The 27,279-nt window shown below is 34.7% G+C and overlaps 1 protein-coding gene across 1 annotated transcript in view; it reads left to right on the plus strand.

Annotated features, from left to right (window-relative positions):
• The window catches only part of CWC27 (CWC27 spliceosome associated cyclophilin), a 262,287-nt gene that overhangs the window by 121,027 nt on the left and 113,981 nt on the right, over positions 1-27,279 (plus strand). Inside the window, exon 11 of the mRNA XM_045393777.3 lies at positions 1,667-1,770. Coding sequence (XP_045249712.1) covers positions 1,667-1,770 — 104 coding nt within the window. The remainder of the gene's footprint in view (positions 1-1,666; positions 1,771-27,279) is intronic.

Here is a 27,279-nt window from a genome sequence, read left to right on the forward strand (position 1 = left end):
AGTCCATTTGTGAAGATAATAATCACTTGGTTTGAGCTGAGTCCAGAGAAATTTGAGCATGTTTGTTTGCTGAATAAAAGGATCAGTGAAGTGAGAGTGCTTGAAATTGTAAAAGAGAAAAGATAATTTCTATAATAAGATCCTAGAGCATTGGATCCCAAACCTGAGTACATACTGGAATCACCTGGGGATCTTGTTACAAGGGCAAATTTCCAGGCAACATTCCACATCTAAGGTTATTACATTCCCTGGAGATTTGTCTCCCCCAACATGTTGCTAGCAAGTTCTTCCAGGTGATTATGATGTATCTACAGGACAAACAAGTCAAGGAAATTATGGGTGCTGATGAGATCATCAGTGAAATGATTGGTCATAGCATCTAGTATAGACAGACAGCCAATTAGGGCTAGAATGGGGCTGATGGACCATGAACTACAGTTAAGGAATTGGCTTTCATTGTTATGGGAATACATGCAAGTTTAGTAGGAATGAAAGGCTGAAAAAGTTAAAACATAATGGATTTTGATCACTGAGGGGACTTTCAGAATTCAGGATCTTGGAGGCCAAGCAGATGCAAAATGTGGCTGTGTGTGTCTGATGTGGAAAAAAGATGTAAAGAACTGAGTTATGCACATCATAAGGCCCAGCAGTTTGGTAACTAATACATGGCAGTGGTAAAAAGGTATAGGATTTGGGATTAGTAAAAAGCACTAAAGGTTCAATCAGATATGTAATTATCTAGACTTCAGATTCCACTAAACCTTAGCTTGAATATCTTTGATAAACATTTTCAGAGTGCAGTGCCTGCTTGGGTTCATAGCCTTTGAGTTTCCATGATTCACTCTAGATTTTGTTGAAAATACAGTGGGTACTTGACATTCATAGAGAATATATGCACAGTCTTAACTAGTCACAAGTAACCCTAAGGGTTTATGATAATGCGCAGTTAATAATTCTTTGCAAGGCATGAATTTGAATGTCCTGCCCTAAAACTGGCACGGAGAAGCAAGTCACTTAGCTAGTGCCGTGTAGTGAAGGTAACATTTACTTCTAAGTTTGTCTTTAACACATGATTATATTAATCATCAGACCTCACCCTGGTAGATTTAACTACCAGGAAATTAAAAGGAAATTATATGCCAAACTGTAGTATTAAATGAGTTAAAAACTTGGGTTTAAAAATCAAATGAGTTTTAAAAGTTTTTAGCGTGAAACCTAGCATGTAATAATTACTAAATGATAGTTACTGGTACCAGTTCAGGAATTCAGCCATTTTTGAAGCCAAATTTTTTGCATATGTCTATGCTTAATGAGTAATATTTATATTAAAAATTTTGTTTTGATCTAGTATCTCCATAAGTTATTACACTAAAACTAGAATGTTAAATTTGTTAATGAACTAGGAAGATAATGGGTCATTTATCACTTATGTTTGATAGGGGATATATTTTATAGTAATTCATAGTGCTATTATGAAAAAATTAGAACTTTTAAAATCCTTTAAGTGTATTTCTACGCCACAAGTATACATACACAGAAACAAAATAAATGAATTACATTATTCACTTTATTTTTCTTAGATGTGGTATACCAACGATTCTGTTTTTGCAAAACAACTTTTACTCTCAATATATTATATACTTACATAACTCTTTTTGCTTTATAGCGAAGAGCTCAGAAAAGAAGCAAGACAATTAAAACGGGAACTCTTAGCAGCAAAACAAAAAAAAGTAGAAAATGAAGCAAAACAAGCAGAAAAAAGAAGTGAAGGTAAGGGCATTCATCAGGCTTATTTTTTCACTTGATACTCCTCCTTCTCTGAATTTTCTTAGCTCCTCCCTGCTCTCTCCCATTTTCATCCCTTCCTTTCTCCTTTCCTTCTCATTTTCTCTTCCCTGTTTCTTTCCCTCCTTCTTGAGTTAGGTTGTGTGTATGTGTGTGTGTGTGTGTGTGTGTGCGTGTGTGTAAAATACTTTCTTTGAACTGTTAGCCAGTAAAATAAATTTCCACCCAGGAAATTTGTCTGAGAAGTAAATTCAGTGCAAATGGGATTGTAACTATTGTTTTTAAGTAAGATTCATGAAAACTAACAGAATACTTGAAATCTAGCAAAACTTAAAGGTTGCCATAGCATCGAACTGGATTAAAAGTACACAAGGGTGGAATGTTTATATATATATATATCTCATATTCTTTAAAACATTTTTAAAAAGTGTTTGAGCCCTATGTTTGGGACTTAGGTAAACATTTGTGTGTTGGTTTGAATAGTATTAAATGCCTAATATTATTTTTTGTTTGTTTTTGTTTTTACTCTTATGTTAAGACATAGAAAATCTAAAGTATTGATAAAGCTGATGAAAATAACATCTTGCTGTTTATACAGGTTAATTAGGTTCTTTGTTTCACTATGGTTTTTATTAAGCTTTAAAGAAAAGCTTTTTCATTGATGATCTTTAATTTAGTTTAAAATTGTTTCAGCTATAAAGCATGTAATATTCAGTTTCCAAAATAACAGCTTGGAACCCTCATCTGTTTTCTTTTTACAGTGATAAATTGTATTGTACATTCTGTGAATATGATCAGAAATTTTATTCAATTGCCTCTTATAATGTATACTAAATTTGGTATAACAAATTTGCTTGTGCATATATATTCTATATTTTTATGCTTTTGAAAGCTTGGAGTGTTTTATCTAATGGATTCTATTGACAGTCACTGGAGGTGTATTAAAGAATAAGATGTAGCATCTAGGCTTAAAGACTACACATTCTAATACAGAACAGTGGCACAATGTTTGGCCATAGGTATTATTATTGTTTATTTTAAGTAGCATGAGTAATACCACTTAACTATTTAAAGAGCATAGTTCTCAATTCTCAGATTATTTGTACAAAATCCCCAATGACTATTTTCATAAAGGCAGATATTATACATACTTCATGAAGATTTGAAAATCACTAAAGTATATATTTGAATGAAACTAATTATTTAAAAATTAACTGAGGTATAATGATGCAAATAATAAACTGAATTTAGAAGAAGGGATAAACTTATTTGTGGCTAGATTGTGAAGGCAAAATATAACCCAGAATATAAACAATATATTAGCAATAATGAGATTTGAAACAAGTACAGTCAGGATTATTTTATTTTTAGGTTTATAAGTAATTATCTTAGAAGACTGTTTCTTATAATTAAAAGTATTTTAAATATATGAAAATAATTTCAACTAGAAAGAATAAAATATAAAACTTAAATATTTTATTCGCTTTTGAGCTAATAATTATTAGTACCCTCATGTCTTAAACACTATGCTAGATTAGGAGTGTAACATTGTGACTTACAGTTATGATCTACTAGGAGTGAAAGAAATGCAGTAGGTATACTATAATAGTGCCATACAGGTGAGGCCTACATTAGACATAAACAGTGCTACGTTTATTTATTTGTCTCCCTTTGAAATAATAAATAGTTAGGTAAAGAAAGACATTAGTCTTAAAGACTGATTTCTTAATTCAAAAGAGAAGATTCTTAACAGAGCTCATTTCAATCTGCTTCTATTTATTTATTTATTGAGAGGGAGTCTCAACTCTGTCACCATGCAGTGGCGTGACCTTGGCTCACTGCCACTGCCACCTCCCGGGTTCAAGTGATTCTAGTCTGTCAGCCTCCCGAGTAACTGAAACTACAGGCACGTGCCACCATGCCTGTCTGATTTTTTGTATTTTTAATAGAGACAGGGTTTCACCATGTTGACCAGCTGGTCTCGAACTCCTGACCTCAGGTGATCTGCCTGCCTCAGCCTCCCAGAGTGTTGGGATTACGGGCGTGAGCCACAGTGCCTGGCCTCAATCTGCTTTTATGATTGTTAACTATGTGAAAATATTTTTATGCCATAATGAGAAAGAGAATTATATTACTAATTATTTTTCTGTTAACTTTCCTTATATCATATAGAAGTACCTGGATTTTCTCTAAATCCAAATGATTGTTAAAATTAGCTTCCCCAAAAATTGGGTCATTTGATTGGTTTTGTTTTTCTCATCTCAAAATATGCCATTTTATTTGTTTATTTTTATTGTTTTATTTTGAAATTATTTTAGACTCACACAGAAGTTGCAAAAGTAATAGTTACCATATACCTTTAATGTTAAGGCCTTCCGTGACAATAGATTAGTGATCAAAACCATGCCATTAATGTTGGAACAATACTATTAACTAACTTCAGACCTTATCAGAATTTCACCATTTTCCACACTAATATCCTTTTTTTGTTCTATGATTTTATCTAGGATCGAATTGCATTTATTTGTCATGTCTTCTTGGTCTCTTCTGATCTGTGACAATTCCTCAGTCATCCCTTGTCTTTCATGACCTTGACACTTTGAAAAGTCTTGGTTAGATATTTTGTAGAATGTCTCTCAATTTGAGTCTGATGTTTTCTAATTGAATTATGATTATTTCTTTTTTGGGAAGATTACCACAGAAGTAGTATTCCTTCTCAGTGCGTTATATCAGGAGTAACACAATGTCTCCTGTCTTATTCCTGATGATATTACCTTGATCCCTTGGTTAAAATGGTGTCTGCTGAGTTGCTGTACTCTTTACAGTTTACAGTATAGTTGCTGTACTGCTTTACAGTTGCTGTAAAAAGACTCTTTTTACCTTTGAGTTTTATAAATATTTAGGGGAAGATACTTTGACACTATGCAAATATTCTATTTCTCTTCAAGTTTCTCTCTAACTTTAGCATCTGTTGGTAGATGGTAGATCTTACCTATTGAAAACAATTATTTACTGTGGTATTCTGATGGTGCCTTTCTAGTTCTCTGATTTCTACTTTAATTACTTGGAATTCTGTAAGAAAGAACTTTCTCTTTTGTTATTTACATCTTAATTTCAGTATGAGCCGTGAATATTTATATTATTTATAAGTATGCTAATATATTTATAAATATATATTATTTATATAATATATTGACATTTGTAAATAATGTTATAATAATAAATAATAATAGATGTTATTTATATATTTGTATTTAAATGTAAATTATATAATGTTATAATCCCAAAATATATATTATTTACATAATATATTGACATTTATAATGTTATAATAATAAATAATGTGTTAATTATATATTTATATTTAAACATAAATTATATAGTTTATACTATTTATTATACTATATATAGTTAATTATATGAAACTATTATTATTTATTTTGTTCAAATTTTTCCAGCTTTGGCCATTGGTAGCTCTTTCAGGGTTGACTTGTGTGCCCTTTTAGCTTGTCCCCATCCTTTGAGCACTTCTTACTTTCTGGCACTGCAAGATGCTTCCAGCTGATCTTGTATTTTCCCTTCTCCAGACCTGCAATCAACCACTTCTTTGAGGGACTGTGGTTACTCTAATCGGAGTATCGTTTTTAGAAACCATGAGCTGGGCACTAAGTAGACCATTTGATTTTGATTCTAATACTGTTAGAGTGCTATTAGGAGCAATATTTTATTATGTTTTATTATCAGTATCTTGTAGAAGGCTTAGCAAAATTCTTTCTTAGAACCATCTATGATGTACATTATGGATTACCTTTTTCTTAGAATTGTATTTCCTCTAAAGTTACTGTGATCTTTTAAAATTGGCAAGTATTGCTGTTATAATGGTAAAAAAAGACTATGAATTTATTAAGAAAAATGTGTGATTTTAGTCAAGTATTGCTGTTATAATGGTAAAAAATTGACTATGAATTTATTATGGAAAATGTGTGATTTTAGTCAAGTATTGCTGTTATAATGGTAAAAAATTGACTATGAATTTGTTATGAGAAATGTGTGATTTTAGTAAATATTACATTGTATTTGAAATTCTTCTTTCCTCATGATTAAAAATGATACCATGAGATTTCTCACTACATAGCATTATGGAAACAAAGTAAAATTTTAGGAATCCTTGAATGTGTGTCAGAACTTAGCCTATCTTCCCAACCAGTAGATATTCCAAGGTTAGAACTACGTGAACTCTGGGAACAGATCCAGAGGTTCTCATAGTTATTTACATAGTAAGATTCTCACAAGAAAAGAAGTTGAAAGTGTTATTTAACCTTGGCTCTGAAATTTCTCAGTTGAGCTGTATACCCTAATGAACCTATTCAGGAAAGATTTTTTTATTGGACTATATGGCTACATATCTGGCTTTTATAAAGCACTTTATTTTAATCCAAAACAAAATCTAAGTATTCTGGCAAATCTGAATGATTTAGTCTTTTGAACATTTTATCTATATCTAGCAATTTAGTTTACCAATAAACTGAAAGACAGATAATTGATATTTTTAAAAACACTTTGCTTAGCTTGATATACCAAATTGTTGCATAATATAGACCTATCTTCTGTATGAATTTTCGTTTGGATGCATGTAACACCTGCCAATATGGAGAGACTAAAAATACATTAATTTTGGAAATTTTAATAGTAATTTTGCTAGTAATACTTGGTGCTTGTTATATGTAACACTAATGGTTATAAGGATGCTTTGGAATATTATATCTCCTGAGAAAATAAGTACGGCAGTATTAAGACTCTTCCAGTTACAAACAGTAAAGTTATCTAAGCCTTTGTGACTCAGTTTTCTTTTCATAAATCCACGGATAAAATGCCTTGAACACTCCTCAGGGATCTTATAAGAAGCAAATTAACAAGAAAATCCTTAACAAATGTACATTACTATATAAAATTAATAATTTTAGATTTAAAAAAAGAAAAATATAGCTATTCTTGGTTCTATTTTGTTTCCTATCCAAATTGTGTATGTTGAAAATGTGAATTTTAGTACTATGTTAGTTGCAGTTAAAGCTTATAATCAATATGGCTATATGTAAATATTGCATAAGTTAAAATCCCAAAATAAGCTTTTCTTCATGTTTTTCAAATTTTGAAGTTGCATGTCTATAATCATAATCATATTCTTTGTTAAAAGGGGTGTATGTGAACTTGTGTAAATTCTTAAGTAAAGCTTCTAGTGATATTATTTCCTGGTTTTATGAATCCATCTGTCAAGTCTTAACACTTACTGATTATTGCCACTTCATTTCAGAATTTAATATATTATCCTTGGGTTAAAGCACTTGGGAAGGAACTCGTAAAAACAAGAAAGCTTTGTGTTCTTTTTTAATTTTAATTTTTAATTTTAGATTCAGGGGTTACATGTGCAGGTTTGTTACATGGGTATATTGCTTGATGCTGAGATTTGTTCTTCTAATGATCCCATCACCCAGGTGGTGAAATAATACCCAACAGGTAGTTTTTCAACCCTTGTCCTCCTCCCTGTCTTGTTCCTTTTGCAATCCCAAGTTTCTTATTGTTTCCTTGTGTCCATATGTATGTGGCATTTAGTTCTCATTTATAAGTGAGAAAATGCGGTATTTGGTTTTCTGTTTCTACATTAGTTTGCTTAGGATAATGTCTCCAGCTGCATCCATGTTGCTGCAAACAACATGGTATTTTTCCTTTTTATGACTGTGTAGTTTTCAAAGGTGTATATGTATAAAATTTTCTTTATCCAGTTCACTGTTGGTGGGCACCTAGGTTGATACCACGTCTTTGCTATTGTGAATAGTGAATAACAATAAACATACGAGTGCAGGTGTCTTTTTGGTAGAATGATTTCTCTTTCTTTGGGTAGGTACCCGGTAATGGGATTGCTGGGTCAAATGGTAATTCTATTTTTAATTCTTTAAGAAATCTCCACAGTGCTTTCCACAAAAGGTAAACTAATTTACATTCCCATCACCATTGTATAAGCATTCTCTTTTCTTTCCAATGCTGCCAACATCTGTTATTTTCTGACTTGTTAGTAACAGCCATTCTGACTAGTGTGAGATGGTGTCTCATTATGGTTTTGATTTCCATCTTTCTGATGATTAGTGATATTGAACATTTTTTTCATGTTTTTTTGGCCACTTGTATGTCTGCTTTTGAGAAGTGTCTGTTCATGTCTTTTGCTTATTTTTAATTGAGCTTGGTTTTTTTTTTTTTCTTGTTGATTTGTTTAAATTCTTTATAGATTTTGGATATTATTTCTTTGTTGGGTGCATACTTTGCAAATATTTTCTCCCATTCTGTAGGTAGAGTTTACTGTGTTGATAGTTTATTTTGCAGTGTAGAAGTTCTTCAGTTTAGTGAGGTTCCAATCAACAATTTTTGGTTTTGTTACATTTGCCTTTGGGGACTTAGTCATAAATTATTTTCATAGGCCAATGTCTAGAAGAGTATTCCCTGGGCTTTTTCTAGGATTTTTGTAGTGTGAGGTCTTACATTTAGGTCTTTAGTCTATCTTGTGTTAATTTTTTTGTATGGTGAGAGGTAGGGGTTCAGTTTCATTCTTCAGCATATGGTTAGCCAGTTTTCCAAGCACCATTTATTGAATAGAGTATCCCTTCCCTATTGCTTATTTTTTTTTCAACTTTGTCAACGATCATTTGGTTGTATTTATATGGCTTTATTTCAGGGGTCTGTATTCTGTTCAATCAGTTTTGTGTCTGTTTTTGTACCAGTAGTATGCTATTTTGGTTACTATAGACTGGTAGTGTAATTTGAAGATGGGTAATGTGATGCCTCTAGCTTTATTCCTATTCTTGGGGTTGCTTTATATATTAGTCCATTTTCACACTGCTATAAAGATACTACTTGAGACTGGGTAATTTGTAAAGGAAAGAGGTTTAATTGGCTCACAGTTTCACGTGGCTGGGGAGTCCTCAGGAAACTTACAATCATGGCAGAAGGTGAAGGAGAAGCAAGTACCTTCTTCACAAGGCCACAGAAAAAGAGAGGGAGATTGCCACTTTTAACCATCAGATATTGTGAGAACGATCAGATCTTGTGAGAACTCACTCACTATCCTGAGAACAGCATGAGGGAAACTGCTCCCATGATCCAGTCACCTCCCGCCAGGTTCCTCCTTCAACACAAGGGGATTACAATTCAAGATGAGATTTGGATGGGGACACAGAGCCAAAACATCGTTCTACCCCTGGCCTCTCTGAAATCTCATGTCCTTCTCACATTTCAAAACACAATCATGCCTTCCCACAGTCCCCCAAAGTCTTAACTCATTCCAGCATTAACCCAAAAGTCCAAGTCCAAAGTCTCATCTGAGACAAGGCAAGTCCTTTCTGCATTGGAGCCTGTACAAATCAAAAGTCTGTTAGTTACTTCCAAGATACAATGGGGATACAAGTATTGGGTAAATGCCACCATTCCAAGTGGGACAAATTGGTCAAAACAAAGGGGCTACAGGCCCCATGGAAGCCAGAATTTGGCCGGGTGGTCATTAAATCCTAAAGCTCCAAAATGATCTCTTTTGCCTCCATGTCCCACATCCAGGGAACACTGATGGAAAGGATGGGTTCCCAAGGCCTTGGGAAGCTCTACCCCTACGGCTTTGCAGGGTTCAGCCACTGAGGCTGCTCTCATGGGCTGGCCTTGAGTGCCTGCAGCTTTTCTAGGAGCACAGGTCAAGCCACTGGTGGATCTACTATCCTGGGGCCTGGAGGACAGTGGCCTTCTTCTCACAGCTCCAGGAGGCAGTACCCCAGTGGGGACTCTCTGTGTGGGCTCCAACCTCACATTTCCCTTGTGCACTGCCCTAGCAGAGGTTCTCCATGAGGGCTCCACCTCTGCAGTAGATTTCTGCCTGGACATTCAAGATGAGATTTGGGTGGTGACACAAAGCCAAACCATATCACCTTGGCTATTTGGAATTTTTTTTGGTTCCATATAAATTTTAGAATAGTTTTTCTAATTCTGTGAAAAATGACATTGGTAATTTATAGAAATAGCATTGAATCTACAGATTGCTTTGGGCAATATGAACATTTTAATGATATTCATTTTTCCAACCCACAAGCATGGAATGTTTTCCCATTTGTTTGTGTCATTTATGGTTTCTTTCATCAGTGTTTTATAGTTCTTCTTGTAGAGATCTTTACCTTTTTGGTCAGATGTATTCCTAGGTATTTTATTTATTGTGGCTATTGTAAATGGGATTGCATTTGTGATTTGATTCTCACCTTGATCACTATTTGGTATATAGAAATACTACTGATTTTAGTACATTGATCTTGTATCCTCAGACTTTGCGGAAGTGGTTTATCAGATAGAAGTCTTTCCACAGAATCTTAAGGGTTTTCTCGGTATAGAATCATATCATCAGTGAAAAGAGGTAATTTGACTTCTCTTTGTCCATTGTGGAAGTCTTTTATTTATTTATCTTGCCTACCTGCTCTGAAAAGCTTTGGGTTCTACTGCTTGTGCATGGAAATATCTAGTTTTGTCCTTCTTGCAGAAATGGAGATCTCCCATTTACCTAGGTGCTTTAATAGGCATAAAACTTTCTTCAGGGATTCTGCCATCTTAGGAAATCCACCTTTAATCAATGGATTATTTTTTCATTGTTTTTTTAATCTTTACCCAGGTTCCTGGGCCAGATCCTTAACCAGATTTGTATAGACAATTAGAGACTTACATTGTATTCACAGTTTCACTTTTAAATTTATTCTATCACATTAGGCAAGTCACTTTAAAATCTGGACCCATCTGTTGCTCCATATATAAAGTTAAATATAAATAGGATCTCTTATTACTTATATCACAAGGATGTTGTCAGGTAATAGATATAATTATACGCTTTAGGAATAAATATATATGTATAACTTTGTAAGTTTTGCCATTGGTTTGTCATCTATTTACTTTTTAAAGACTTCAGATAATGTATAAAGGAATGCTTTAGTAAATGTAAGAAATAGAACATCAAGGAATTAAGCCATTTTATAGTCATATAATCAAAAGTTTTTATAATAGCATGATATTTTAAAAATTCAAAACAGTTACATTTCTTCATTGAATATAGAATTTGCAGTAGGCTCTAACACCCTAATTTAGGTAAACAAAAAATGTGGTGTTTTACTTTAGATACCAGCAATGTCAAAAGAGATGTACTGCAGGACAATCCTGTTTACAGCCTTGGAGTATCTTTAGTCCCATTGTAAATCATCCAGGCCTGTGCATGAGGTTGTTGTGGGGAGTGGGAGGATAATAAATTTCAAATAAGATTGATAGTTAATTGGAGATAGAGTTGGTTTCCTGTGTTGGCTCTGTCAGGTTCTTTAATAAACTATGTAATCCTTTTCATTAAATCATGTCTCTTAAGTCTTTTCCAGATTTCTTTAAGTTTCATATCAAAACCAGTACCAAACTGAACGTAGTCACCTAGAGATGACAGGTTTGGACATATTCTCTAATCAGCTTTAAAGAGATAAGGTGTTAGGTCCTCTTTCAAAGTTCTAGGCAGACAATACCTGCTCTATGACTGGTGCCAGAAATTAGAGGAGAAGGGTCAGGCTGAGCTTGTAAATCAAGAAATAATTTTAAAGCCTCTTCATGAAACATATCCCTGAGATGCCTAGTACCTCTCAAGTTGCACTGGGCTATTTCACGTTTCTTCAGACTATCTTTTTAATACTGGATAAAATCAGACTAGAGTCCCTCAGGCTTAATAGGTTGTGAAAGTATATAGTTTTTTAGTAGTTTTCATCTGGCTAATATATAGTATTAAACTAGCTTGGTCTTAGTTGGTATAAGAAACAAAAACCCTGTTTGAGTGTTAGCTCTGTGTTCTACTTAATACCATGTAAAATTATCTTATTGAGCAAACTGGTTCTCTTTTCCAAAGCAGTTAACTTTCTTTAGGTACTATTGAGTTATTTTTTTTCTTGGAACCCAGAAGTATCAGACCTATTTTTCTTTCTACTCTTAATCTATGTGCTAATTTTTACTTTATTTACATTAAGTGAAAGTATATTTGCACTTGATTCATAGGATGCATCTCAGGCCAGCCATCATTTTCTAGTTCTTCTTACTTTGGGCAGGGCCACTAACAAATTGATTATCTGGTTTTCTAAGCTAAAATCCAATTAAAGAATAAAAGTGACGGAGTGTATACTCTGAAAGGGTGAATTTTATGGTGAATTTTATGGTAAAAGGGTGAAGTATATCTCAATAATTTAATAAATAAATAAACAAGCAAAAGAAAAACCAGAAAAGGCACTGACTGTGAACCTTTCTAGCCCAGTCTTTTATTGGGCTAAAAAGAAATTTTTTTTAAGTGTGAGAGAAAAGCATGGCTAGAGACATTCATTCATTTTAGTAGCAGCAAGAGGTGATCGCCAGCCAGCTGACACTAGGTCAGGAAACACAAGAACATAAGAGTCAAATATTATGGAAATACTTGTTATACATGCTTTACTCTGAATGTGTATATCTTTAAAAGATAAAGTTATCCCTACCTATTATAATGACCCTGATTCATTAAAAGAACGTTAAATTGTATTTATTATTCTTTAATAAGATAGAGAATGGGCAATGATTCCAGCCTAATTAGTTTAAAAAAATGAATCATTTTCATCAGTTAAAGATAAGGTTCTCTTGTCTAGACTATTCAATTGTGTGGAATAACTCATTTCCTGAAAGTCCTGGAAAAATAGAACTTTATTCTGTAGCTAGGACAGTCGGCCTCTCAACTGAAATTTTCTTGAACCCCTTACTACATTTAAGTGCTAGAAACCATGCAATATTTTAAACAAGGTATCTTTCAATAATATAATTTCTTAAATAGTAAAGATTTTTAAAGGTCTGTAGCAAATGTGAAGATGAACATACCCTCACAATTACATCAAGAATTTAATCTTTTGGTAAAGTAGATAGATGATCATCTTTAAGAGTCCATAAAGTACTTTGTTCTTTTTTAGACAATCTGTCTCAAACTTTCTTCTAAGTCATAATTAGTCAATCTTGTTGAGCTTTACTTTGTGAACCCTACATTATAGGCATATTTAACTTTTATGAGCAATAAAAAATAAATTCTAACCAATTCACATATTTTTATGTCTTAAATTCTGGGTCGCCTTACAGACCTCCTAATGTTGCTTAGGATACTTTGTTGGTGGTGGTGGTACTGGTGGTGTTGAGACAGAGTCTCGCTTTGTCTCCCAGGCTGGAGTGCAGTGGTGCGATCTCAGCTCACTGCAACCTCCGCCTCCTGTGTTCAAGCAATTCTCTTGCCTCGGCCCCCTGAGTAGCTGGGATTACAGGCATGTGCCACCACACCCGGCTAACTTTTTTATTTTTAGTACAGATGGGTTTTCGCCATATTGGCCAGGAAGGTCTCGAGCTCCTGACCTTGGGTGATCTGGCTGCCTCAGCCTCCCAAAGTGCTGGGATTACAGGCATGAGCCACCGCACCCAGCCCATCTGTTGCAGCTTTTAAGAACCCATGTATTTAGGGTATCTCTCTGCATCCCGTTGCTGTCTTAACACAGTTTTATAATAACCCTTCTTTCTGGCCTGGTGGTTGTAATTTCAATGTTGAGAATTTGACAAGAGCCTTTAGCTATATTTTTAGTAACTGCAGTTTGTCCTCCTATTACTAATACCTGTGTCATTCTTGACCCGGTAAAAATAGATTGCTTAGTTCATACAGGTAAATATTAGTTTTGAGTCACTATTGTCTCTTTATTTAAAAAAAAAAAAAAGCTGTATTTCTTACATTGTAAAAGTAACTTTTATTCTTTACAAAAATATCAGAAATGTAGAAAGGCATAAAGGATAAAAAGAAGTATTATCCCATAATATTTCGCCAAAGATAACCAGTTAACTTTGTGATATTTATTTTTTCTGGACTTGTTTCTTTTCATGCTAGAGACACACATGTGTTTTTTTCCCCATAATGTCATTTTGTTATAATTTTGTATATAATATGCCTTTTTAAAAGAATGTTTATATTGAAATTGACCAATAATTCTTAAGGGGGCAACTTGCTTTAGGAGTATGTCTTCTTAATTCTCTTACATCACACAACATGAGATATAGAGGATGATGGATGTAAAGACCATACAAATGTAGTTAAGACATTAAAAATTCCCACTATTTCAGCTCTAGGGTTTAGAATATGTGGGAGCAATGATAGCCAGGGACTACATTTTCATTGCTGATGAGAATTCTCTATATCTCTCGTTCTTTAAAAAAAAAATCATTTAAAAAGTCATTAAAATAAATCCTGAGATCATGTTGTAGTTTGTTACCTCTTCCTTTCTCAACTGGCCACTAAAAATTCTGCAAGGAAAGATGAGATTCAGTTAGGTATTTGGAGCCTACATTGAAATAATTGCAAATTTGTCCATTCTTGGAAAGTAGAAGAGGTGAAGGTTTTGTGTATTTGTGCACGCACATGTGCATGTGTGCATGCGCACACACATGTGTTTTATTGTTTTGTTTTGTTTGGATATTTAGATTGTCTCAAGAGAGGAACTAATATCATCATTAAAAGTTTGATTGTAACCAGTGTTCCTATTTGGGAATGGAGTTGTTAACTTTTCCAGACTGCTGTCAAGACCTTATTTTAAGTAAGATGTTTTTCTTTTATGTGACATTTTCTGAAGTTTTGCCAAAAATGACATCAAACATATAATTCATTTGAGTGCTGAGTTTCTTCAACATCTTGCAGCACTTAATCAAATTTGGGAAAGATATTCTTTTCACAACTCTATAGTGTAAACCTGTGAATATGTTGCATTAAAACTTACTTTGGACAGTTTAATCTGCATGGTATTAGGTTGATTTTTAAAAAATGATTAATGCAATATGCTGATAGTTTTTAATGGTTATATTTTCAAATTATTCACATAAACTCCAGGCAGATGGTACAGTTGCAGCTTTTGAGTATTAGTATTTTTTCACACAAAACTCAGATACTCCCTAAATTATGTTAATAGCTACATTAAAGAATTTGAAATGCCAAACAGAACAAAAGAAATACTGAAGTTCTCAGAAAACTAACAAGATGCTCAAATATTGAGAAATCATTGAGAATCATTTTGATATACAAAAATATTTTATATTGACTTTTTTAAGAAGAATATGGCCACGCCAGAATGTAAGTTTGTTTAAAACATTATGCTGCAGTACGTTAAAATGTGAGAGTAAGCTAACCTTAACGAATGTCTTACTCATTAGAAACTCTCATCTTGGGTGTGCTCTGTTTGTATCTGTTACTTCTGTGCAATAATCACAGTCCTGAAGGGATCATCTGGGCCAACCCCTCCTTTTTTTTTTTAAACGGAATCTCACCCTGTTGCTGAGGCTGGAGAACAGTGGCATGATCTCAACTCACTGTACCTTCCTTCTCCCAAGTTCAAACGATTCTCCTACCTCAGCCTCCTGAGTAGCCAGGATTTCAGGTGCCCATCACCACACCCAGCTATTTTTTGTATTTTTAGTAGAGATGGGGTTTCACCACGTTGACCAGGCTGATATTGAACGCCAAACCTTGTGATCCACCCACCTCGGCCTCCCAAAGTGCTGGGATTATACGCATGAGCCACCGTGCCTGGTCCCTCCATTTTATATATATAGGAAACCTAGAGCTAGCCAGTTAAGGTGCTTACCCAATATTACACAGCAAAGTAATAGAACTAGACCTCAGGACCCTTAGATTTGTGTCCAGTGCCCTTTCTACTACTTGTTTTTCAGTATGATCCAACCTTGAGTGGATGTGGTCTATATAAAGTTTTAATTAGTATTTATTAAAATCTACTTTGGTTTTGGCCGGAATAATTGTTTCTAAAACCCTCCTAGGCAAACTTAGAGTCTTTTGGAGAACATATTATTATCATAAACCTATACCTTTTTAAAGATTACACATGTAATTTGGGAATGAATGACAAAAAGTTGTTATGTAATGGAACACATCAATTTCTGTCACTATGGCAGCCTAGGAGTCCAAACTGATCCCCTCACTAAAAACAACGAAAAATGTTGGATATAATACAAAAATATTTTTTTCATATGTTCCTATGACTTGCAAAAATACAAGGAATACTTAAGCCAGGGAGTAAATAAGGGTATGAACTAAGATAAGTAAGTGGAGCACTAAGTCAGGCTTTAACCCTAAGGACATTTGTTAAATTGAGTGAACTGGAGCATTGCTTTTGAAATCTCACAAAGTTCATGGAAGATAATGTAAAACTTAAGGTTTTCCCAAGGTAGGGAGGGTCTATCAAGACTATTCCGTGTAGTTGAGGGCCCAAAGGAACACATCCTTAGTGGCAGGAATAATTAGAAATAAGCAGGGTCACCTCATTTCCATCAGTGGACTACAAGGGAACCTTTCTTGAATCATGGCACAAAATATTTGGGAACAAGAGCATCTCTTGGGAACTCTAGCAACAAGGCAGCCTTCCCATCAGTTAGAAGTCTAAATTCACACTGCCTGAGTGGTCTCCAAATCTTCCAGCCAAGGATTTAGTTGCAATGATAGTCTTGGAGGAAAATATGAGCAATATGTGTTCATAGACAATATGTGAGCACCCTATGCAATGTAGCAGTCTACTTATGCATCAGAGAAAAATATGAACAGCATCTATAGCATATGATATGTGAAAAAGTGCTTTAAATCTGTAATAAAAGGCCAACAAACTAACAGGAAAAAAAAAAAAAAAGGACCAGAACACAGAAAATTCACATAAGAAAAAATTTGAGGGACATCATTGTCACTTTCAAGTTTTGACAATTATGAACAATTTTGTATGCAGTAACAAACAATAAAAGAGTTTAGTTGGAAATGGTCCTTGATCTTAAGTGCCTACAGAAGCCTGATACAAACAAACATAAATCTTTCCAGGAGAATCCTTTCATTCCCAGTCCTCAAGGAAAGTATAAAAAGAAAAAGAACAGCTCAGAAGACACATATGCACTGAATTCAGACATCCTGACCAAAAGCTAGTAGAAACTTCAGACAACAGAAAGAGATCCACAAAAAGTTCAGAATTTATTCAGACACTAAATGTTAAGTAAGTGTATGTAATATATTTCAAGAAATGATGGGCTTGAAAATATAAAGAACATGTGATTTAAAAACGAAGATGTAGAAATGAAAAATATAATAGTTAACCTTAAAAACTTGACATATTTTATAGCAGATTTGACATAGCTAAAATGAACATTAGTGACTTGAAAGATAGCATTAAAAAAAAATTATTTAGAACTCAGCCCAAAAAGAGATAGGGAACTTACAAGATCTAATAAAGTCTAATCAAATTCTAGGAGGAGACCAAAGGGCAAATAGAGGCAATATTTGAAGAGATGATACTGAGTATTTTATATAACTAACGGAGAGATAAATTTTACAGAATGAAGAAGTCTCCCCAAAACTAAAAGAGGATAAAGAAAAATAAATTCAGTACTGGATGCATTATGGTAATACTTCAGAGCATTCAACACAAAGAGATCTTAAAAGCAGACAGAAAAGATATTACCATTAAAAAAGCAAGAGCTGATTTCTCAACAGCAACAAGTGAGGACATAAGGAAGAATCTTATCTTCAGTGGACTGAGGGAAATGTCCTTCTGACAAACAAAAACTGAAAGACATTGCTACCTGCAGACCTTCACCAAAGGAAATTCTAAAGGACATACTTATGGCAAAAGATAAGTGAGCCCAGATGTAAGACCTATAATATGAAGAGTGAGGAACATGGGAAGTTGTAAATATATGAATAAATCTAAATAAATATTGAAGGAATAAAACAACAATAATAATGTCTTATGTTAAACAATAAAGGTAAAATTAAAATACATAAGAACATAGTATATAACTTTGGTGAGCAGGTAAAAGGTGCTTGGAAAAGCATTCTATGGCCCTTGTATTGTTTGGGAAGAAGGTAAAGACACAAGATAAACTGTGGTTTTTAAGACATTAATTATACATGTTAAAATTTTTAGGGAAACTACTAACAGGATAAGAAAGGGTATTAACTTCCAAACCAGTAGAGGAAAAGATGGAATTAGGAAAAAAAAAAAAAATCAACCCAACCCAAAGGGGATAAGAAAGGAAAGAAAGAGAAACATGGACTGGCAGGATATTAAAAAAAAAAAAAAAAAAAAAAAAAAAAAGATGGCATAAGAGATAGGAGAAATAAAATGCAGATGTATCAATAATTGTATTGAAATAATGCAAAAAGTCAAATACTTTGCCAAAAAAACTACGTTTGTCAAACTGGGTCAAAAAAGAAATTCAATCATATGCTACTTATGTAAGAAACATCTTAAAAATATTGGACAATCAGGCCAGGTGCGGTGGCTCACGCCTGTAATCCTAGCACTTTGGGAGGTCAAGGTGGGTGGATTGCCTCAACTCAGGAGTTCAAGACCAGCCTGGGCAACTCAGTGAAAGCTCATTTCTACTAAAATACAAAAAATTAGCCAGGCGTGGCATTGTGCACCTGTAATCCCAGCTACTGGGGAGGCTGAGGAAGGAGAATTGCTAGAACCTGGGAGGCGGAGGTTGCAGTGAGGCAAGATTGCACCACTGCACTCCAGCCTGGGTGACAGAGTAAGAATCTAGAACTAGAAATACCATTTAACCCAGCAATCCCATTACTGGGCATATACCCAAAGGAGTATAAATCATTCTACTATAAAGACACATGCACATGTATGTTTATTGCAGCGCTGTTTACAATAGCAAAGACTTGGAACCAACTCAAATGCCCATCAATGATAGACTGGATAAAGTAAATGTGGCACATATACACCATGGAATACTATGCAGCCATAAAAAAGGATGAGTTCATGTCCTTTGCAGGGACATGGATGAAGCTGGAAACCATCATTCTTAGCAAACTACCACAAGAACAGAAAACCAGACACCACCTGTTCGCACTCATAGGTGGAAGCTGAACAATGAGAACACATGGACACAGGGCAGGGAACATCACACAACAAGGCCGGTCGGGGGTGGGAGATAGGGGGAGGGATAGCATTAGGAGAAATACCTAATGTAAATGATGAGTTGATGGGTGCAGCAAACCAACATGGCATGTGTATACCTATGTAACAAACCTGCACATCATGCACATGTACCCTAGAACTTAAAGTATAATAATTTAAAAAATTAGACAATCAAATACTTAAGGCAAAATGTATTACTAGGCATAGAATCTCCACATAACACAAAAACCTCAATTTATCAGTAAAATTTAATAATCCCTAACTTGCATAGACCTAATAACATATACTCAAAATATATGAAGCAAAAATTGGTAGACCTAGAATAAGTAAGCAATTATGTATAGTGAGAGATTTTAATACAGTTCTCTCAATAACTGATTAAAGCATGTTAACATTTAATAAGAATGTAGAAGATTTGAACCCCACAATTAACAAGTTTGATATAATGTACAAAAACACAATTAACAAGTTTGATATAATGTACAAAAGGGAATATTGCTTCAGAATACACATTATTTTCTAGCTCTCTTGAAACATTTATAGAAAGTGGCCATATAATGGACCATAAATAAAGAAAATTTTCAGAGGATTGTTTTTAAACAGACTACATCTTCTGACACAATGCAGTTGTTAGGAATTAGTAACAATTGCTTTTAGAGTTACTGATTTCCAAGTATGTTAATGCAGCCATAGCAGTACTTAGAAGCAGTTATTGCATTAGATGCTAATATTTCAGGAAATTACTGTAGAAGTTCCGCATGTAAAGAAGCCCTAAAAAAAAAAAAAAAAAAAAGCAGGCAAAATTAGCCCAATGAAGTAGAAGGAAGAAAGGAATAAAGAGCAGAAATCAGTAAAATAGAAAACAGTTTTTAGAACTGGGTTACAATAATTAAAATGACCAGAAGTATAACTTCTTAATCCTTACACATAGTAGATAGCCAGAAAATTGATGTGACTTTGTTGTATTAGACATTTGCCACTTTTTTTTCCCCAGATGTCTTTCTAATGCAGAGAAAGCAAGATCTAGTTGCTATGTATAAGGAGTGTCATTAGTGAAATTTCTATTAATAGTGCTAGTTTTGTTAGCTACAAAAGAAGTTGCTGTTAAAAAACAAAGAGGGAGAGAGAGGTAGACAGATGGATAAAGACCCAAAAAATGCCATGTTTAAATAAGATTGAGGATTATTTCTCTCATGCAGAACAGTTCAGGATGAGCGCTTCAGGACCAGCAGGTATTTAAGGACCCAAGTTTTTTTCATTTTTGTCTTTCTGCCATCTCCTAAGGTGTTATCATTGACCACATGATTCAACTGGACCCACCTCCATGTCTATATTCCAGCAACAGGGAAGAAGAAAGAGCAAGTACCAGACTGGTGACTTCATCTTTAAGGAGATGACCCAGAAGTTGCACAAAGCACTTTCACTCTTACCGTATTATACTGAAATCACATGGCCATACCTAGCTGTAAAAAAAGGCTGAGGAATAGTCTCCAGTTGGGTGTCCACGTGGCTGGCTAACTAAATATCAAGGATGGGAGATATATGGGGTTGATTCTTTTACTAAAAGGTGAAAGGGATGACTGAATTCAGGGAGAAAATTAGCAGAGTCTGTTATATAATATAATCAAAATCCTAGGAAGAACCAAATAGGCAGTAGTCTATTGAGTCAGGAAAAGCTTGACCAAGTAGCTGAGCTATGTTTTGAGAGATGAATAAGATTCCACTGCAAAATGAAGGGCAATAAGTATAACAGTAGTTGGAAAGGTGCCTGGCAGAGCAGGGGCCATAGATTCATCTCTATATGCCTAATACTTTGCATAGTAATGGGCAAAATAATAAGCATTCAACAAACAGTTGCTGAAGTAATGAATGAAACTGGCTTTTGCTTAAGTGAATAATCACATTGTTTGTAAACTAAGGGGAAAAAGAATAACAATGAAAAAGACAATTTTATTGAGGATGAATCTATGATAACATGAAGAGCACAGATGCACATTTAAATAATGGGCAAAATTCCAGATAAGAGCTGTGAACATATTATGAAACAGTACAATGTGATTTGGTGGTATGTAGCAGAAAGGACCCAGTCAAGAGATAGAATCCACAAACAGTAATTTGAACAGAAACAAAAACATTTGTAATAGCTTTATTGCAGAATAATTTAAAGTGAACAATTTGACATGTTTTGACATGTGAAAACATCACCACAATCTAGATAGTGAACATATTCTTCGAGGCCCAACATGTTCTCATGCCCCTTGTTAACCCCCTCTCTGATCCCCTGGCAACCACTAAAGTTTTCTACCACTATAAAATAGTTGTATTTTCTAAATCTTATTTAAATGAAATCATATTCTCTATGTACTTTTTTGTCTAACTTCTTTCAATCAAAATATGCATTTTCAGATTTATCCATGTTGTATATATCAGTAGTTTATTCCTTTTATTGCTAAGTAGTATTCCATTATATAGATATACCACAAGTATTTTATAACCATATACTATGATTTTGCTTGAGCAAATATCTGGAAGTGGAATGGCTAAGTCATGTGATAGGTGTATGTTCAACTTTTTGAAAACTGCCAAACTGTTTTCCAAACTGGTTGTGCCATTTTACACCCTACAAGTAGTGCATAAACTGTCCTGTTAACTCCGTATCCTTGCTAACACTTGGTGTGGTCACTCTCTAATTTTGGCCATTCTAATAGTTTGCAGTGTTACTTTGTGGTTTTGATTTACATTTAATTAATAATGATGTTGAGCATTGTTTCATGTGCTTATTTGTCATCTGTATATATTCTTTGGTGCAGTATACGTTCAAATCCTTTTATCCATTTTTTATTGTGTTGTTTGTTATTTACTATTGAATTTTGAGACTTCTTTATATTCTTTGGATACAAATCCTTTATCAGATATATGATTTGTGAATATTTCTTTCAAACGATAGCTTATGTTTTTTTTGTTCTCTTAATGGTGTCTTTCAAAAAACAAAACTTAAATTTTGGGAAAGTCTAACTTACTAACTTTTTTCATTTTTGAATCAAGTTATTGGATCTAAGAAATCTTTGCCTGACTCAAAGTCACAAAGATCTTCTATGTGGTTTTTTTTAAGAAATTTTTTAGTTTTAAGATTTTACATTAAGGTGTGATTCACTTTGACTTAATGTTTATATATACAGTCACACATCCCTTAACAATGGGGATACATTCTGAGAAATGTGTTGCTAGGTGATTTTATCGTTGTGCAAATACTATGGAGTATTCTTACACAAAGCTTGCCCAAAGCTAGCTAGTATAGTCTACTATACACCTAGGGTATGTGGTGTGACCCAAGCTTGTCCAGTCTGTGGCCAGTGGATCACATGAGGCCCAGGACAGCTCTGAATGTGCCCCAACACAAATTCATAAACCTTCTTAAAACATCATGAGATTTTTTTGTGATTTTTTTTTTTTTTTTTTTTTTTTTTTTTTTTAGCTCATCAGCTATCGTTAGTGTTAGCGTATTTTATGTATGACCCAAGACAATTCTTCTTCCCTGGAAGAAGAATTGTCTTGGGTCATACATAAAATATGTGGTGTGACCCAGGGAAGCCAAAAGATTGGATACCCCTGGTATTGACTATTGTTCCTAGACTATAATCCTATACAGCATATTACCATACTGAATATTGCAGGCTTACCCAGGTAAGTATTTGTGTATTTAAACATATCTAAACATAAAAAAGGTACAGTAAAAATATGGTATAAAAGAGATCGAGACCATCCTGGCTAACATGGTGAAACCCCGTCTCTACTAAAAATACAAAAACTTGACTGGGTGCGGTGGCGGGTGCCTGTTAGTCCAGCTACTCGGGAGGCTGAGGCAGAAGAATGGCATGAACCCGGGAAGCGGAGCTTGCAGTGAGCCCAGATTGTGCCACTGCACTCCAGCCTGGGTTCAGAATGAGACTCCATCTCAAAAAAAAAAAGAAAAAAAAGATATAAAAGATAATAAGTGGTATACCTGTATAGGCACTTACCATGAATGGAGCTCGCAGGACTAGAAGTCACTCTGACTCAGGGAATGAGTGGTGAGTTAATGTGAAGGCCTAGGACATTACACTGCCATAGGATTTATAAACACTGTACATTTATGCTGCACTAAATGTATTTGCATGTTTTCTCTCTTTAATAATAACCTTGGTTTACTGTAACTTTTTTACTTTATAAACTTTTTAATTTTTAACTTTTGACTGTTTTGTAATCACACTTAGCTTAAAACACAAACATATTGTACAACTGTACAAAAATATTCAAAAATATTTTCTTTCTTTATATCTTTATTCTGTAAGCTTTTTTCTACTTTGGAACTTTTTTTTCCTTTTAAAGTTTTTTTCTTAAAAAGAAGACAAAATCACAGCAAAGCCTAAGCCAACACAAGGTCAAGATCATCAATATCACTCTCTTCCACTTCCACATCTTGTTCCACTGGTAGGTCTTCAGGGACAATAACATGCATGGAGCTGTCATCTCTTATGATAACAATGCCTTCTTCTGGAATGCCTCCAGACGGACCTGTCTGAGGCTATTTTACAATTAAAATTTTCTTTTTATAAGTAGGAGTACCCTCTAAAATAACAATAAAAATTATAGGATAATAAATATATAGTCATTTATTGTTATCAAATATTATGTACTATACATAGTTGTATATGCTATACTTTTATAAAACTGTCAGTGTAGATTTGTTTACACCAGCATCACTGCAAATGCATGAGTAATGTGTTGCTCTACGACATTATCATGGCTACAATGTCACCAGGTCATAGGAATTTTTCAGCTCCATTATAATTAATCCTATCACACCATCTTTGTGTATGCAGTCCATTGGTTACTGAAACATTGTGAAATAGGGCATAACTGTAGTGCAAAGTATGGATCAAAGTACACATATTTCCATGTTGATGGCTGTTTGGTCTAGACCATTTGTTGAAAAGACAATCCTTTCCCTACTGAATTGACCTTGAACTTTTGTTGAAAATCAATCGCCCATATATACGTGGGTTTATTCTATATTCTCTATTCTGTCCCATTCATCTGTCTATCTTTACATCAATACTAGTGTTTTGATCACTATGGTTTTATAAGTCTTGAAGTCAAGTGTAAGTCCTCCAACATTTTTTAAAGTTGTTTGGTCTGTTCTAGGTCATCTGCATTTCCATGTAAATTTTAGGATCAACTAATCAATTTCTACAAAAAAAAAAAAAAAAAGCCTGCTAGAATTTTCATTGGGATTACATTGAATATATAAATCAATTTGAAGAAAATTGACATCTTACTACTATTGGGTAGCACCATCCATGAGTGTGTTATATCTTTCAGTTTATTAAGGTCATCTTTAATTTCCCAGAGCACTGTTTTGTAGTTTTCAATGTAGAGATCTTGTATATATTTGTCAGATTTCTCCGTATTTTGTATTTTTGTGCTACCATAAATGGTATTATCTTTTGTAATTGATGGACTTTTAGTCAGGAAACAACAAATGATGGTGAGGATGTGGAGAAATAGGAAAACTTTTACACTGTTGGTGGGAGTGTAAATTAGTTCAACCATTGTGGAAGACAGTGTGGCGACTCCTCAAGGATCTAGAACCAGAAATACCATTTGACCCAGCAATCCCATTACAAGGTATATACCCAAAGAATTATAAATCATTCTATAAAGATACATGCACATGTATGTTTGTTGCAGCGCTATTTACAATAGCAAAGACTTGGAACCAACCCAAATGCCCATCAATGATAGACTGGATAAAGTAAATGTGGCACATATACACCATGGAATGCTATGCAGCCATAAAAAAATAATGAGTTCATGTCCTTTGCAAGGATGTGGATGAAGTTGGAAACTATCATTCTCAGCAAACTAACACAGGAGCAGGAAACCAAACACTACATGTTCTCACTCATAAGTGGGGGTTGAACAATGAGAACACATGGACACAGGGAGGGGAACATCATACACCAGGGCCTGTTGAGGGGTCAGGAGCAAGGGGAGGGAGAGTATTAGGACAAATACCTAATGCATATGGGGCTTAAAACCTAGATGATGTATTGATAGGTGCAGCAAACCACCATGACACATGTATACCTGTGTAACAAACCTACACGTTCTGCACATGCACCCTAGAATTTAAAGTAAAATAAAAAATAAAAATGAAAAAAGAAATTGATAGACTTTTAGAGGAGTTTAGACTTATAGAAAGATTAAGCATAGAGTCCCCACATACCCTCCTTTCTGCCACCCCTCACAGTTTGACCCATTAACATCGTGCATTACTTTTTTGTGACTAACTTCTTTTACCTAGCTTAATGTTTTCAAGGTTTATCCACATTATATCAAGTATCAGTACTTAGTTCCTTTATCACCAAATAATATGCCATTGTATACATATAACACATTTTGTTTATCCACTTAATCACTTGAAGGACATGTGTGTTTTTTTCCACCTCTTGGCTATTATGAATAATGCTACGGCGAACATCCTTGTGCATTCACTTTGCTTTAAGCCTTCACGAGCAGTCTCCTCAAAGGCCACCATGCTTCTACAAACAGTTTAAGAGTCTCCAAGTTTTCATTAACAAATTCTTCCAAGTCCTTCCAGCTTCTGCCCACTGCAAGGTTTCAAACCATTCACGTACTTCAGGTTTTTCTTTAGGTCAGCACCCACCCCGGGATACCAAAATTCTGTATTACTTACCTGTTACTGCATAACAAATGACTCCAAAATTAAGAGGCTTAAAAAAATTAAATATTTCATAGTTTCTATGGATCAGGAATTTGGAACAACTTAGCTGAGAAGTTTTGCAACTTATGAGGCTGTAGGCAAAATGTTGACGAAGACTATAAATCTGAAGACTTGATTTAGCTAGAGACCCTACTAAGATGACTCATTCTCATGGCTATTAACAGGAAGCCTTGGTTCTTCACCATATGAACCTCTCCATAGTGCTGCTTTCATATCCTTATGATATGGTATCTGGGTTTCCCCAGAACAAGTGATTCCTTTGGTATGGTGGGAAGAAGAGGAGGCCTGAGAAAGCTACAATGCCTGCTATTAACTATTCTGTAAATTGACACATGTCACTAAGTCTACCCACATTCAAGGGAAGGAGAGTTAGTCTTCATCTTTTAAATCCCTTCAGTTAAAGAAACTGTAGACATACTTTAACTACCACAGATAACAACCCAGAGTTCCAAAACTGACTGATAAACACACTGAATGCAACTATGACTCAGATAAGGATTGGAATAGATGACTTCCTAAGATATCTTTCAGCTCATAGGAATTTAATTGTAAGACCTATCTACATGCAACCTCAAGATACTAGAACAGCTCTGTATGCCCCTTTAAACTACTAATAAATATGGGCCGGAAACAGTGGCTCATGCCTATAATCCCAGCACTTTGGGAGGCCAAGGCGGGTGGATCACCTGAGGTCAGGAAGTTTGAGGCCAGCCTGGCCAACATGGTGAAACCCGGTCTCAAAAATTAGCCGGGCATGGTGGTGCATGCCTGTAGTCCCAGCTACTCAGAAGGCTGAGGCAGTAGAATTGCTCGAACCTGGGATGCAGAGGTTGCAGTGAGCTGAGATCGCACCACTGCACTCCAGCCAGAGCGACAGAGCCACACTACATCTCAAAAAAAAAAAAAAAAAAGCTGAATAATACGTATCTTTTCTTTCCTGGCCCGGCTTCATGATTACTGCCTTCTCCACACTCAAGCTAAGATGCCCTTAATAGGATCATGTTACTTACCATTAGATCAAATCTTTCAACCTCCTCCTGCCCAACTTTTCCGACTTCTGGTCCATGCAGGGCCAGTTTCTTTACTTACTGTCTTTTAGAACAGTGGTCTCCAAAATGGCACAGAGATGGCCCGTTAGAGTATAAGGAGAAAGCGTCTAAAATTCTATTTCTGTTTATCTTTTAATCTGAAAATAAAAGACTGAATGAAAGAACAAAAAAAATCAAGACTAGTAATGCACATAATTTATATAAATTTGAATAAATATACAAATTTTTGAGGGTGAATGCTCAAAATTTTTTTACAAATTAAGATACATGAGTCTAAAGAACATTGGTCTAGATGTAGCACTGAAATTCTTTTATTATTATTACACTTTAACTTCTTTCTGACATAGGTATACATGTGCCATGTTGGTGTGCTGCACCCATTAACTCATCATTTATATTAGGTATTTCTCCTAATGCTGCCCCTCCCCCTGTCTCCCACCCCACGACAGGCGCCAGTATGTGATGTTCCCTGCCCTGTGTCTAAGTGTTCTCATTGTTCAGTTCTCATATGAGTGAGAACATGCGGTATTTGGTTTTCTGTCCTTGTGATAGTTTGCTAAGAATGATGGTTTCCAGCTTCATCCATGTCCCTGCAAAGGAC

Source organism: Macaca fascicularis, chromosome 6 (genome assembly GCF_037993035.2).
Source record: "Macaca fascicularis isolate 582-1 chromosome 6, T2T-MFA8v1.1".
In the NCBI taxonomy this organism is placed as follows: Eukaryota; Metazoa; Chordata; class Mammalia; order Primates; family Cercopithecidae; genus Macaca; species Macaca fascicularis.